This window comes from Zonotrichia albicollis, chromosome Z (genome assembly GCF_047830755.1).
Source record: "Zonotrichia albicollis isolate bZonAlb1 chromosome Z, bZonAlb1.hap1, whole genome shotgun sequence".
NCBI classification, from domain to species: domain Eukaryota; kingdom Metazoa; phylum Chordata; class Aves; order Passeriformes; family Passerellidae; genus Zonotrichia; species Zonotrichia albicollis.
Genome location: NC_133860.1, coordinates 70,049,302 through 70,064,827, shown reverse-complemented (window position 1 = coordinate 70,064,827; position 15,526 = coordinate 70,049,302). Strand labels below are relative to the sequence as shown.

Genomic DNA, 15,526 nt, shown 5'->3' with positions numbered 1-15,526 from the left:
AAAAGGATAAAAAATTTGTCAGATCTCAGTCTAACAAAATAATTTCCATTTCCAGCCAGAGAAATGCCTGCTTACTTTTCCATGTATTAATCCTTTGGTTGCCCAGTTTATGTTAAAGAAGGGATTATCACTGAACAGATTATTTCTTGCAAGCTTTGATCAACTCCAGGAACTACTGCCACAGGCTCCAAAAAAAGTTTTAAAGGTTGGTGAAAATTATTTTATGTACTATATCATTTTTTTGCTCTGTTGTAATATGTGGTTGTTTTGTTGGTTTTTTTTTTAATCTTATGCTAAATGTGCATTTGCTGGTGTCATTTAAAAATTAATTACAGGTTTTAGCATATCATTCATATCCCAAATGTTGAGTCTGCTGATTCTCAGCAGATTTTGTCAAGTCACCGTTTTGTTTGTGGGAAAATAATGAGAGCATTTCCTTAACTGGAAAAATACTCATTAGATCAACTTCCTCCTCAAGCTTCACAATATTGAGTATTGTGTATTTCTAATGTAAAAGATGTTTTCCAATTAAGTATTTCCAGGGCTTCCGTCCTTCCTTCCTTCCTTCCTTCCTGCCTGCCTCCCTCCCTCATAGCACTAAGTGTTTAACACAGCTGTAGAGATGAAGAATTGTGTGCTCGTACTGTTCCTACTTTTGGGTCAAGTCTGGGAAAATTGTATACTGAATATAGTCATCTAATTCAATGAAAAATACACATATTTTATCATTCAAGAAAATGGCTGAGGAAACGATTCATTTAAGGTGAAGTATTCCATTAAGGTGAAGGAGCAAGTGAACAGGTATTTGTGCCCTGGATGTGAAATTTTGCATACTATTGTTTTAACTGTAAATGTGTAAAGCCATCTTTATTGGCAGAAAAAGCTCAGTAAATTCCTCTGTGATGCATGATAGGTGCCAATTGCAGACTGCTTCCTGCAGTCTTGGAGTAATGAAGGAGAATAAATTGTATTATTAAGATATTGCTTCTCCTGTGTTTCGAGACAGAGACTATTACTTAATCTGTTTATAGATGTAAGACAGGTACATTGTGTACTGTACATGCCTCTCCTGCTTTGGTGAGTCCTTTTTTTGGTTCCAGTAAACAAAAATTTATACATCTCAGAATCCTAACAACTGATTTAACTTTTTGTACTTGGAAATGTAGACCAAGTAGTGATGTATCATCAACATTCCTAACAAATACTTTCTTCATCATTTCAGCATTTCAGTGACATGATATCTTCATACAGCCTAAATGCTGCTGCTCTAGAAAAAACAGTGAAAGGTGCATCACACCCAGAAAACCAGAATAAAGTCAACACATTGTATCTTGATAATAAACAAAATTGTCAGATTTTAGAGCTGCTTGATAAGGCACAAAACAGCACAGGTAATATCTTGAATTACTAGTAAAATGTGTCTCCTTTGAAACCAAGTGAAAAATTTGAATGTATTAGAATCTTTATTTTCTAATCATGGTAAGGTCAGTTATTCTGATGAGACAGATGGCAATCACAATTCTCAATTACATCTTAGTTTTCTGTAAAATGTAGAAAATAAGCTAATCTTTCATTCTCCATATAAAGTGGTTCAAATTGTTCTCTACCAGGACCATCTCGTATGAATGCTGAAGCCCTAAATCCTCCACTGAATTATCATAAGGGTTTTTTAAAGTCTGATCTTCCAAGTTGTATGCAAAAGAAAGCGTGCTCGTCAGATGTAATTACAAGGAGAAAGCTGAATTTCTTTGCTGTATCAAAGGACAATGAAGATTTTGCTCATCCAGAAGTTAAAAATTCTCTCCATGTTCAAAGACAGCCTTTCAGAATGCATAATAGCTCTGATCATTCTTCCAAAGACTCTGAAAAACAGGATTTCTTTGCAGCTTTCAGTGACTGTGCACCTCAGGAGAGCTCGAAGAGTTTTCTAGATGAATTTAGAGACACAACATTTAAAAGCCCAGAAATTCAGATCGACCAGTCCCTGTGGAATGATTCTTCATCCACAGGCCCACATAATTCATTTGCTCACGATGGTTTTCTATCTGATTTCTTTGATGATACGAATGAGCTTCAAAATCTGAATTTTAGTCAAATAGGTGAAACACCTAAAGGAAAGAGGAAAAAAAGGCCTCCATTCTTATGGACAAAGGAAAAAATTAAAACAGGTAGGTCCAAAGTAAGTTGAAGATTTTGCTGAAATTCTTTTTGTTACTCAACTGCAAAGTTGTAAGACTGTACTTTATCTTTTATTTAAATAGTTCTTTAATCAAATTCAGCCCAACAACGTTGTATGTTCCCTTTGCTAATATGTACTTGCATATGTATCTCTTCTGTGATAAAAGGTTTCTTACATGTTTTGTTTTGAGCATAAAGATGTCTTGGGGTATTAAAAAAAAAAAGCCAAACCAAATGAACTAGAATAGTGTTACTGCCATTATTTTTCCCTGGTGAATATTGAAAAGCATAGCTCTTCAGTAGTATAAGATTCAGCTTCTTTTCTCTTTCTGACAGTGCCTAAAATATAGATAATGAACATGCCAGAATTAATTTTAATGTTATGGGAAATATTATTTTGTAAACATAGATTTAGACAAAAAATTGTATTTTCGCCATAGGACCAAAAGGAGATTCAGCAAATCCTGAGAGTGAAATTCAGATTCTACCAATGGCTATATTTTGCTGTTGGCACTAATGGAGTAAAAATGGCACTCTGAAAATCTTTTGTTTCATAAACTTCCTTATTCTTGGAATATTTTTAGCTAGTATCTCCAGGGTTAAACTCCCCACTTGAAATCATTCCAAAGCTTATATTTTCAAAAGATGGTATGATGTGTACTTCAAAACTTTGTTTACCCTGAAAGTATGTTCAGTCCTTATACAAAATATTAGGCTTCTCTTTTTTTGTACTTTTCTTATCCCTGGTTTACTCCGTCAAATATAGTAAGCTTGAAACATTTTTTAATAAACCATAATATGTATCCATGGAGTCTTGCAACTAAGACAGTCCCTGTCAGACAACATATTGCTGGATCATTTATTGTAGTATTTTTTTTTAATTCTTCTATTTCCCTGCTAGTAAGATGCCACATTTAAAAAAAAAAAATCCAAGATTAAGTTTGTTTTAAAAAGTGCCTAACACCTACTACAGATTACTTAATTTATGATTTGTCTATTAGCAGCTGTCATTAAATCTCTTGGTGGTACAAGGTCAACACAGCATTAAAATGCTTTCACTAATCAGATCACACTCATTCATGAAAACCTAAGTAACTAATTTAAATCACTCTTTCACTGACTGCTTAGGCTAATTATGGAGATAAAGAGAGAAAAGTTAATTTGACATAGTAAACTTCTCTTAATTTTCAGCCTGTGTAAATTTAAATGTTCATACAGAAACTCTGAACAGACCTTTTGCTTCTCTGCAATTGAAATTCTGACCTGCAGTATTGCTGAGTAGAAAACAAATGTTCCAGTAACCTGTAACTGGCACTGAGAGCATAAAATTTTACAATATACTTCAGTAGAAATCAGGGCAGATTCTCCTGGTACAAATTTTACAGTGTTCTGAAAATTCTGTCATCTCCAAATGATAAGCTTTCTCTATTATTCTTGCCTAGTAGGACAAAAGTATGCTTGAATGTGAATCAAAACAAAACAAGGAAAAGTGATTTTTGGTTTAGATTTTGAAAGAACAGCCTTGTTCTACTTTATAATTCACTAACCAGGGGAAAAATAAGTATACTAAATAGTCTTGCATGCTAATGCAAACCCACTGTCCCCCCCCAAAAAAAATTTAAAAACCAATCAAACCAAAAAACCCAATCAACCTATCAAAAAAAACATAACTTCACCTTAATACAATAAAAGCCTCTGAGAGCAAAAATTTAAGAAATATGTAGAGAGTCAAGTTAGAAAGACACACTGAGAACAAACCCCAAGGATTTCTTCTGATGTCAGATAAAACTCTCATTAAACCACAGATAATTCATGACGCCACGCCAAGCCAGTATTTCCACTGGAACAGATCAAATCCTTAGGTCGGTTTTAGCCGATATAGTTTAGTATAGTTTTCTGACTATACTTTTTAAAAAGGCTAAATATAATTTCCTCATTTCCTTAGAGTAACTTGTTTTGAATAAGCAATTTCTCATATGCATTATTGTAAAAGCACTTGAATCTTAAGAATGTAAGCAGCTTTTTAAAACAACTTAGAAACATGATTGTCTGGTTAAAAAGAACTAAATTTCAATAATTATAGAATAATTTAGGTGTAGTATTAATGAAACAGAAATAAACAAATATTTTTGAATTGTGGCTAAGTATAGGTTGATTTATTTATTTTTGTATGAGGTCCCATATTCCTATTGCAGGACGATATGCATAAAACAGGCCAGTAGAAGTAAGAAGTAGCAAATATTAATCTGTACACATTTTATTTTATGACAGCTGATACTTTTCTTAGGGAGTACACTAGTTAAAGCCAAAGTCTGCTTCTGCTTCTGAGAAGCACACAGTTAAGTCTGCATATATGCTGTACTATCATGGTTTTTCTTTTTTCCACTTCATTTACAGATTCAGGATTTCCAGAACTGCAGGAGTTCAAAAAAAGGAAATTGACATATGAAAGAGTCCCTGGAAGAAGAGATGGACAAACACGTCTTAAATTCTTTTCAGCAAAATGAAGATTTGCATATTACATACTTCTTTCTTTTTCCGTTCTTTAAAGGGAATTAAATGAATTATTGTTATTAGTTTTTAGAAAGTAATTAGGATTTGGAAATACTTACTAGCTCAGGATTCTTCTGTATGTTTTTAAAATGTTGCTAAACAAACTAGTTTCTTGAAGCTGGATAATTATGGCTTCTCTGTTGTCATGGGTGATGTACAGCTACTTTATCACTCTTTATATTAAAAAAAAAAAAAAAAGGAAAAAGAAATAGAAACACGAGGGTCACTCTGGGTGAGGCACCTGTGTTTGCTGCCTGAGTTCCAATGGGCTAGATCTGCCAGAATCTCAAGGCATCTCAAGGCTTCTCAGAGTCTTAGAGATTTCTTGCAATTACAGCTGTGACTTTTTGCAGCTGTCCCTTGGGCTCTGTTCCACTTCTGTTCTTCTGACAGGTCCTTCAGGAACAATAAGTTCCTGACCTCCTTTTAATCAAAATCAGTCTAGGAAAAAGCTCTTTTTTTTATGGACAACATGCTAATAAGACTGTGTTGAAATTTAGCATTCTCATAGATTTAATTCAGGGGACTAAGCTGTGACCCTCACCCTTTGCATAACCTGCTGGAGGCCATTTGTTGGCATCCATGCTTTCCAGCCTTCTGCAGGGCATTGGCAAGTGGGGGCATGAAAGGTATCTGGGAGGCAGATCCAGATATAGGGTACAACTACAAGGAGTGAAAGATTGAATTTTCAAAAAAAAAATCTATCTCAGTTGTAATCTAAAGAACATGATAGAATAGTACCCAAACCCTCACTTTCCATCAGAAGATCTGGCAACAAAACTGGAAATATGTGTGGGAGCAATGGTAGACAGTAACTTCAGTCTGCCACAGGAATGCATAAATGGTTTGCACCAGCATGCCAGCCAGCTCCAGAATGTCCTTCTCTGTTCAGTGGTGTTCAGCTGAGATGATTCAAGTTTCAAACTCACCAATCTTCTTAAGTTTGATGCAGTAACAGAAATGGGGGGGGTGGTGATGAGGGGGTGAGGTAATAAAAGAAAACCAACCAAGTTTAAGGTTTATGTTTGCACTTAAATACTTACTTGACATAAAGCCTTCATTAAGCACATATTCGCTATTTCCGTAAATGAAGCTAGCACTTAGGGAAGAAAGATTTGGTCTGTCAGAGAAAACAGAGTGCTGCTTTTTGACTGAATTCTTATAAGCTATGTCTGCACTAACTGCAATGTTAGTTCACAGTAATATTCCTGAATTATTTGTACATTCATAGTTTGCAGGATTTGAGAAAATACCTTTCACAGGTGGTAACATAAAAAGATTTCTACTAAAATTGCAAAAAGCCACTGTTTCCTAGAATACGAGAAAGACTGAAATATAAGTTGCAATTTGCTTACTATCCATGGTCCATTTTTGTGGTCACCTGACCTAACCCATTTTCCTTCTTTGCATCATGGTTTATGTTGTTCAGAAGTACCTCCCAAAAAAACAGGAATCTGGTTTTTTTTGAAGTATAGCTCTACAAAGCCTCAGTCACAGATGACCACAGTTTGAGAAAATTATATCTGCCAGTGCCAAGCTGTGTATTTATGTTCTCCTCTTCCAAAAGCAAAGGCTGACACCAGAACTTCCACATGAACAGTTGTTAAAGCATAGCATAGATCATCTGTAGATAACTTTGAAAACAAAGATATATTGTGTATATTAAATAAAAAAATTCAAATGCTGTCTCTGTTAAGTTTCCATTAGGTAGAAAAAATGTCAGTGTACAGTTAAATTACTGGTAATGTACTGGAAAATAAGGGAAAGGGCTTGCAATGACTATTGGTTTTTACTGGTTTTGTTTATGAAAAATCTCAGTCTCTCAAAAATATGGACACATTGACAGTTTTATAAATTATGACATTCTTCCCCCTCCTTTTGTCTGTTTGATGTGGAATAAAATTACTGCTGAACTACAATGATGCACTTCCCCTCTCCCTCCGCCCCTCTACCCCACCCCTACCTTGCTAAATTACCTATTACTATGAATTAGAAAGCAACTAATTCTTAGACAGAAAGGCACAGTACAAAAATCCAATCTCCAGTCTTACAGGTAGGGACACTCCATTCCTGGAACAAGTTTATAAACATTTTAGTGACCAGGCAGGAGGCAGCTGTAGATGGAGAAGAGCTGATCAGCTGGGAGAGATGACAGTGAGAAAAGTGGGGCTTTTCTGGCTCCCGTGAGGCACTGAGCATACAAATGTGGACATTCACTCAATCTTCTTCACCCTGGGTGTCCTGTAAGACCTGCTGCCATCAGATGGTATCGGCACAGCAGATAGCCTTGCATAGTCTTTGGTGAAGGAAGCTAAGATGCTGCACACAGCTGCCCGCCCGCAGTTGCTCCAGCTGCAAGAGACCAGGTGGAGTTGGGCAGGGCAGCCAAGAGACAGCCATGGCTGACTGGCTGTCTGGCAGTGGTGGCTCTCTGCTCCCTGCTGCACACTGTGATTTGGCCACTCCTTGTGCCAGCTCAGCAGCCACTTCAAAACCCAAGCTCCAAGTGGCATTGCCAAGCCTGATTTCATATGCAGCAGAGGTTCTGGGGAGAGAAACAGGTGTGGAGATGAGGGGAAGTTTTATTGCAAAAGGGAAAAGAAATATGAAGGGCTTGCCTAGGAGGAAGCAGACAGCAGCCAAATACTGGTTGTCTAAAGGCTTTTGACTCATCAGTATCTTTGATATTTTGGTCTCAAACCAAGCCTCTGATGGCCTCTGTGCAACAGTATCTTGGTTTTCTCTAGACTTCTGTACCTGTGTCCAGTACTAACAGAAAAACTGCCATACTTAAATAGCCTGCAGTGAAAGGAAGTCAGAGTGAAGAGAAGCTCTGAAGGATGTTCTCTGTTTTTAAAGGCACAATACATACTGGCAGTATTACAGCTCTCACGCTGATGTCTTTCTGCAGGACAGCAACATGAAAATATTTGACAAACCGCCTGGAGGACACTGTTGCCCCATTTCAGTTAACATTCATGAGCATTAAGTACTTGGATTGCAGAGTTCTTCCTTACAGCTTCAAAACATGTGAGCCTTATAACATTGTTAGTATTTACAACTATGGTAAACAGATATGAATGGGATTTTTCTACTAATAAGATACAGTTTCTAAAACTCCAACAGCAACCATCTCTTCCCAAAAAAGCAAAGAGCTTGAGGCCTTCACTCCCACTGCAAAATCCACATATCCTTTTCTTTACAGTAGCTGCTCTTTGTTACAATTACACGAGTTCAAAGCCAAGAGGGATAGGAATTTTATTTCCAAACTTCTAAAATATTAATACAAACAATAGGAAGTACACAAAATTAAAAACCTATTTAAAAAGTTGTTCTTGTAAAAGTGCTCTATCAAAAAAGTGAAGGCAAATGACCAAGTACATTTTAGTAAATTCTGTGTATTGCAAACCGTGACAACAATGCATGCAGTTATCTTTGGGTGCTCAGAGATTCTTAGTGTCTGTTTGGTAATTTTAAATACGTCAACAACATTCCACTGCAGCAGTACTGTTACAAAGTAGAAGAAGGCTTACAGATAAGAAGTATTGCAAGAAACATGATTTAGGAATCAGGCCTCTGTTACATATTGTGTTCAGCAGTTACTAAAATGTGTCATTATGCACTGAGATGCACTTGAAAAAAACCTAAAGTTGGTTCCAGGTCTTGCTAATGGAAGCAAAATGTCCTCTGAGGACATTACTTCAGTTCCAACAGCATTTAGCTTTATGCTTTAATTATTCACTTTTAGGTTGTTTTATATTTTGGAAAAAAAAATCCCCATGAGTAGTTTTTGCTAGTATTCTGGTGTTATTGTTTATCAAGATGAGAGTAAGTAATTTGATTAAAAATTCACATGTTTTTCATGTCTAAAATGTAAACTTCTTAAGTAATATTTGTATAGTTAGCATACTGTAGTAAAAGTGGTGGTGATTATGAAGTTAAAAAACTTCAAGAACATTACTAAAATATAGTGGAATACAGATTCACAAGAACACAGAAACAGATATCTAGGATGTTGTTTTAGCCACATAAAAGACAGAGACTTTTCTTGTGAAGGAAAGGCAGTTGTTATTCATGTCATGCTTGAAGGCAATTCTCCAATGACCTTCCCTACAAGAAGAAAAAAAAAAGGCTTATTAAATGCCATTTTCTTATGCTGATAGATGTAATTTCTCTTAAAACTTGTAACAGAAAAGCTCCTTTGCACTGAGAAAATCCAAATAATGATTTTCCTTTGCTGAATGTTGATATCTTCACAATATCATAAAGTTTTTAACTGGCTTTTTTACTTTGCTCTGAATTTCTTATGATCCTAAGATAACACAAGAATAATAAACTAAATATTTGATCTACCAGCAAAAAGTACCAAATGACATCTTGGGCTGAGCAATGCATTTTTAAAAGTATTATAAATTAATCATCAAGTTCTTCTTGAGAAAATATTTTGTAATGTATCTGTATGATGTGATGAACTCAGAACGTGTAGACACACACACAGACCCCCAGAAAACCAAAAGGTAGAAAAGCTGCTTAAAAAACAAAAGAACATATGCAATGGTATTAAGAATATTATCTTATTTGCATAAAGAATTAATTTGGGTAGCACCCAAAATAAGAAAATCTGCTTTTGCTTCACCCTCTCTGAATTTTTCCAGAAGAGCATCTCATGTTCAATTGTTTCATTTCTTTAGGTTCAATCCCGTTTTGTTAAACCTATGTAGCAACAATCAAGGCCTTGCTATTGATGAGGCAAAAACTCCCGTCCAAGCTCAGTAACAGTTGGCAGCAGCAAGGAGAAGATTTTATGAGTACTTATGTTTTAGCTTAAATTCTGCCCTTTGAGAAAACATCCATTTTTTCTTTAATAGCACTCTCATCAAAAGAACAGACTTCAGTGTTTCTTCCTCTCTCTGTAGATTTTGCAGCTCTTTAGCAGGAACTATTTTTATTCTTTCTTTAAAGGAGGAGTAACCCCTTCTGAATATCCTACTTCCACATTTGTGTGTTGAGCAAAAGAAGTAGATTTTTCAAGTTATGGTGTGGTTCTGCCCAAGGCTACTAGCATGCATGGCCTTAATTTCTCCTGCTGCAATCACTGATAACCTTTGTGACAAATGGGAGAGGCCAGACTGGGAATCATGAAACTGGATCCCAAAGGTTTGCAAATGTTGGACAGCCACGCACCTACTCTGCAGGTGTTACAGGGGTGCAGGCAATGCAGAGTTCAGGGAGCAGCTCATCCTTTAGATCTGTGCTGAAAAAGGTTACAAAGGATGTGACTACAGATTGCCTCAGCTCCTCTCTGCTTGCACTGGTTTTGGTGCTGTACCAACAGTAAAAACAGGAAAAGCCTAAGGACAGACACAGTGAAATGAACTGCAATATGACATTAAAGACCGAAATGTATTTTAACATAATTTACTTAGGCTGTGAGCTAGTCATCAGAACATATAAAATTGCCACAGCTTTGTCTTACTTCTCCAAGCTGGGTAAGTGACTGTCTACTGTCCACCTATGTCAAACACAGCTGTGTGTCTTAGACAATTTTAATTACTTTGGATGCTGCTAATTACCTTATTGCTGCACAAACACAGAAACACAACTATCCCAACAAAAAAACAACTCATAAAGAAAACACCTCTAGAAAGATCTGTAGAAAAGAGACATGCTTCCACTGCACCGCCTAAAAAACTCAGAAAACCATTTGCAGAGGCAGCAGAGAAATAATGAACATCCAAGCAAGAACTCAACACTTAAAGAAGTATCACCATGTGTCTTTGTCTCTCCAAGGGTTTGAGTTTCAAATTAGAGTAGTTGTCATAGCATCTTTATTACCTGATTTCAGAGCAGAGCACAGGATCGGGGTTCACGAAAGGGATTGCTCCCTGCAGGAACCCCAACAAGCAAGGCATCTTTGCAGGCATTTTGCATACAGTACTGCTGGAGTTCTGCAGCTGCCTGAGAGACCTGAAAAGGAAAAAAATCCAGAGAGGAAACTAATTCATTCACAAGCATCTATTAAGCATTTCCTCTTGAAGAGCTATTGTCAAACAGAGCTGGAGTGCAGCCAAGTCACCTCTCAGATTCTGGAACATCAAGTAAATCAGCACAGAAGCACAATTTACAAAGCTCTCATGAAGCACACATGAAATGCTACACCAGTGATAAGCCAGAAGAGTGTAGAGGACTGAGGCACCAGTGATGCAATTTCTCCCCATTAAAATGCTCAGAGCCCTGACAATTTTACAATCTTCTGTTGTGTTTGGAGGTTTATATTTGAACTCATATCCTCTGATAATTTATTAAAAGTATTTTCATTCCAAAGTTCTAAACAACACAGAGTATAACAAGGAGTGAAAGCAAAAAGATGAGGATGAAAAGCTTTCGAAGTCCAAATTGTCGTCTTCCCCCAGCAGTGAAGTCAGAACTTCAAATCCACGCTCTGGCCCCCTAGAAGGAGAGTCCAGAGCTGTAGAACAAACCCAAGATCACAAAGGCAAAATGACCTCAGCACTGAACTCCCCTGCTCTCCTCGCGGATGGCAAGTCAGTCATGTGCCTACATTTTTGAAGGAATATGTAGAGGAATTTCCAGTTTCCCAGACACACATCAGGAACAGCTGCAGGGAACTGTACAAAACCCATGCTGTCTGACAAATACTTTGTAAAAGGAAATACTAAATATATTGATGGAACTGTAAGTTCCCCTCTGACCTCACCTCTGCCTTTGTTACAGGACTCCTGAAACACTGACTTTTCTTTCTACACCACTCTTCAGTGTTGCCAAAGCAATAACCAGAAGGACCATCCACATTTCCCAGCCTCCTGTCTAAAGGAACCACCCCAGAGCACCAGTGGAATTTTGGTTCTTGGCCATCCCATCTAACAGCATCTGGAAACACATGGGAATTCTGCCCTAGCACACACTTTTGTTTGCTATTTTGCTGCTCTCCGGTCCACTCCTGTCTTCCAATTCTTCCCTAGGCTCTTCTCCAGGATGCTCATCCTAGTAACTGCCTGAATTTAGCCAGGAGCTGATGCCACTTCAGGGAGGTGTTATCAGAAGTTTTTTTTCCCCCTCAGCCTCCCAGGTTCTCTTGAAGAGAGTACAGGGAGAAGTGTGTGCAGCAAGGATTCCTGCTAAGTCAGCAGGCTTTGCCACTCCTTCCTTACCTGAGGAGAAGCCCTTTCTGGAGGCTGCAGAGGTCTCCTGCCCTGCCCAGCCCCTTGGGCCCCCTGCAGCATTAGCACCCTTGCTTCAACCACAGCACCTGCCCCTTGTGGTGCCCCACGGGGCCATCAGAGATCCCAAAAGCCAACACTGCCCAGGCCAAGGCCATGGGGAGTTTTTCCTTTGAGAGTTAGCAGTGCCTACAGCATCTCCGTGCACTTTGCTGCCAGACCCTTCAACACAGACTGAGCTACATATGTCCTGATATATCCTCAAAAGATACAAACCTACTCTTAGTCCTACCTATGCCCCATAACATTCTTCTTTTTCTCCTGCTCACACAGAAAATTTCTGCAGTATTTCATCACATGACAAACACACTCCCTCCAGCAGCCTCCACTTGCAAGACGTGTATGGGTACTTCTTCCTACTCAGTTTCCTCTTTCTGAAAATATTGTTCCTGTCTGCTTTTTTAGCCAGCAGGGTAAACAAAATCACCATTGGAACTTGGCAGTATGGAATGTATTTTTAAAAATCCTTTCATAACCAGCTTCCGTCTGGAAACACATTGTCTATTCAAAGCAGCTGAAACAATGTTTTCTCCCATTTCAGTGCTTGCAAAAACTGTACCAAGTGGTTTTTATCAACTGAATATATTTCACATTATTTTTGTACAGTATGTGTAGAAACTCAGATGATACAATTTATATGACACATTTTCATCATGTGTCATTTCAAAGCCATGAACAGGCTCCTAGAACAGCAGACATAGAAAGAGGTCTGTGCACAGTGCTGCAAGAAAGATGAGTCTAAGGTCCATCAAGGACAAGCCTATCCAGATTCCAAGAGCAAACTCATAAAAAAAATAGGCGGCCTTGAGAAGTCCAGCTCCAGAATATGAATATGTTATTGCCACAAAGTAACACCTGCAAACTACAAACTATGTATTTTATAGCCACTGCCCACCCACAAAAAAATAGTGGGGAGAAGTATATGAGTATTTTGAGTTTATGGCTCAAAATGAGCAGGAACAGAGATCCAGGCACCAACAATAACTGGTGGGAAACCGTTTCGGTGTTTGGCAATACTCCTCTTTCCACAAGAGTCTACATTTCTACTCTGAAACATGTTGTTTCTCACATATTCCCACACCTTACTGTGGTGATAAGCACAGCACTTTTTAGTGAATCAAGCATCTGCTGATTCTGTTTTGCTACTAAAATGTAGTAACAAAACCAAATTGATTACAATTATATCTAAAAGCCAGAGTGGTTTCGCCTTGCAACAAGCACTTCAAATTTCCACCAGCCCAGGTCAGGAGTAGTAGGAACAAGTATTATGAATTATTTTTAAATCAATTAGCTAAGTTCCTGCAGCTCAATGTGTTGGCACTGCCATCAGACTGAGGAAGCTAGTCTTTTGTGACTGGCCAGAGAAAAATGGCGAATGCAAGCAGAGAGACGAGAAAAGTGCAGGATATCAATTAATTTGACCTCCATCACTTCACAGACTATGCTGGATTTTGTGCATGGTGATGAATCCCCCACATCTGTTGGAAACCAAGAGCTGTCTCGGTCAGGTCACCAAACCTGAGGAGCTGGCAGACGACAGGACCGCCTCATCGTGCTGCCTTTGTCTGGAAATGTGCAAGCAGGAGAAGATTCATGCATGCGTAGCAAATCGCCTGCCTTTCCCCAGTGTGCCAGCGGGTACCACCCCGCACCGCCTCCCCCTGCAGATCCTGCCAGCGCTCCGAAGCAGGGGGGAGTCGGGCTGCGAGGAACTACTCTCGGTTATCTGTCTGCTGGTGCAGAACTAACGAGGAGCTGTTGTATTATTTATCACGGCTCCTTCCACCAGGGAACGGCACTGGCTCCATCACTGCCGTGCGGCCGGGGCTCGCAGCCCGCCGCGCCCCCCTCGCCCCTTCCTTGCCCGGGCGGGCGGCGCCCCCCAGTGCGGAGGGAAAGGCAGGAGCGGCTCCGCTCTCCCGGCCCGCCGCGGGGGTCGCGGCACCCCGCGCCCCAGCCCGGCCCCGGCTCACCTTGATCCGCTCCACGGCCGCCTCCAGCTTCAGCTGCTCCACCAGCCGCTGCATGGTGCTCAGGCTGCCGCCCGACGACATACCGGAGCCGGGGGGAACACGGAGGGGATGCAGCGGGCACGCAGCGCGATTCCGGCGGGCTCGGCTCGGCTCGGCTCGGCTCGGTTAGGCTCCCTCCGCCCCGGGGAGGGGCCGGGGCCGCTCCGCCCGCAGCCCCCGCGGACCGCCCCGGCTCTCGGCCGGACCCCGCTGCTCGCTGCCGCCTGCAGCGCCTTGCGGCGGCGCTCGGTGCGCGCTGGGGCTGCTTTAGGGGCCGGAAACCTGCTGGTTACAGCACGGCCAAAAAAATGAAAGGGAAGAAAAGGAAACAAAAAATAAAGTGGGACGGGGGGAAGGAGGGGAGAAGGAAAAAAAGAGGGGGAAGTGGGAGGAAAAACAGGGAGGTAGAATAAGAGGAAAAAAAAAGAAAAGACGAAAAAGAGGAAAAACGGGGAAAAGGAGAGAAAAAGGAAAAAAGGAGGGGAAAGGCAGAAAAGAAGTGGGGGAAAAACAGGGAGAAGCAGAGGAGAAAGGGAATTCACAGAGTCATAGAATAGTTTCGATCGGAAGGGACTTTAAATATGGTCTAGTTCTAACCCCGCTACTTTGGGGAAGGATGCCACCCACTACATCAGGTTACTCAGACCCCTACCAAACTTAGTCTTGAACACTGACAGAGATGGAGTTCTAAACATGTGTTCTGCCCACAGGCAGCTGTGAGGTTCCAACTGCCAGTGTTGCTGCATCTCTCCACCCAGAGCTGTTCACCACCATTTCAGCAGTGACCTCTCACATAAATAAGTCCTCTCACTTTTGGCAGCTGTTATTTTGCTGGCTTGTTTGAAAGTTGTTGGAATTAAGCTTACAGCCTAAAATGGTTGTTCTGAACATAAGACAGGACAATGAGGATGTCAGGCCCAGCCAGAATGGGTTTCTGGAAGACAGGTCCTGCCAGACTAACCAAATATCCTTCTGTAGCAAGGTGTCGCCACTAGAGAATGAGGGAAAGGCTGTGCATGTTGTCTACCTAGACTTCAGCAAGGCCTTTGACACCATCTCCCACAGCATTCTCCTGGAGAAACTGTCAGCTCATGGTGATTATGAGTGAACTCTTTGCTGGGTAAGAACTGGCTGGATGGCTGGGACCAGAAAGTTGTGGTGAATGGAGTTAAATGCAGCAGGCAGCTGGTCACTAGTGGTGTTCTCCAGGGGTCAGTATTTGGGCCGGCCCTGTTTTATGTCTTCATCACCTATCTAGATGGATGAGAGGATAAAGTCCACACCCAGCAAGTTCACAGATGACAACAAGTTGGATGGGAGTGTTGACCTATAGGGCAGGAAGGCTCTTTAGAGGGATCAGGACAGCCTGGATCGAGGGACTGAGGCAAACTGTGTGAGGTTCCACAAGACCAAGTGCTGAGTGATGCCTTTGGGTCACAACACCCCAGGCAGTGCTGCAGGCTGGAACTGAGTGGCTGCAAAGCTGCCTGTCAGAAAAGGATGTGGGAGTGCTGATCAAGAGCAGCTGAACATTGGCCAGCA

At 40.3% G+C, this 15,526-nt stretch overlaps 2 protein-coding genes across 2 annotated transcripts in view; one reads left to right on the top strand and one right to left on the bottom strand.

Annotated features, from left to right (window-relative positions):
- The window catches only part of SHOC1 (shortage in chiasmata 1), a 48,417-nt gene extending 43,449 nt beyond the window's left edge, over window positions 1-4,968 (top strand). Inside the window, exons 26-29 of the mRNA XM_026797108.2 lie at window positions 56-205; window positions 1,223-1,391; window positions 1,611-2,168; window positions 4,576-4,968. Coding sequence (XP_026652909.1) covers window positions 56-205; window positions 1,223-1,391; window positions 1,611-2,168; window positions 4,576-4,685 — 987 coding nt within the window. The 3' untranslated portion in view covers window positions 4,686-4,968. The remainder of the gene's footprint in view (window positions 1-55; window positions 206-1,222; window positions 1,392-1,610; window positions 2,169-4,575) is intronic.
- Window positions 4,969-7,964: 2,996 nt separating this feature from the next.
- On the bottom strand, window positions 7,965-14,196 carry GNG10 (G protein subunit gamma 10). The gene is made up of 3 exons (XM_074532748.1): window positions 13,946-14,196; window positions 10,567-10,698; window positions 7,965-8,841 (listed from the first exon to the last, which is right to left on the bottom strand). The coding sequence occupies exons 1-2, from the start codon at window positions 14,024-14,026 to the stop codon at window positions 10,573-10,575; spliced, it is 207 nt and encodes a 68-aa protein (XP_074388849.1). The 5' UTR covers window positions 14,027-14,196; the 3' UTR covers window positions 7,965-8,841; window positions 10,567-10,572.
- Window positions 14,197-15,526: the final 1,330 nt, after the last annotated feature.

Excerpts from the sequence above, each read along its gene's own strand:
- GNG10 (XM_074532748.1), bottom strand. The coding sequence starts at position 14,026 with ATGTCGTCGGGCGGCAGCCTGAGCACCATGCAGCGGCTGGTGGAGCAG. Across the intron at positions 10,699-13,945 it reads CGGCCGTGGAGCGGATCAAG|GTCTCTCAGGCAGCTGCAGA; the intron begins GTGAGCCGGGGC and ends TTTCCTTTTCAG.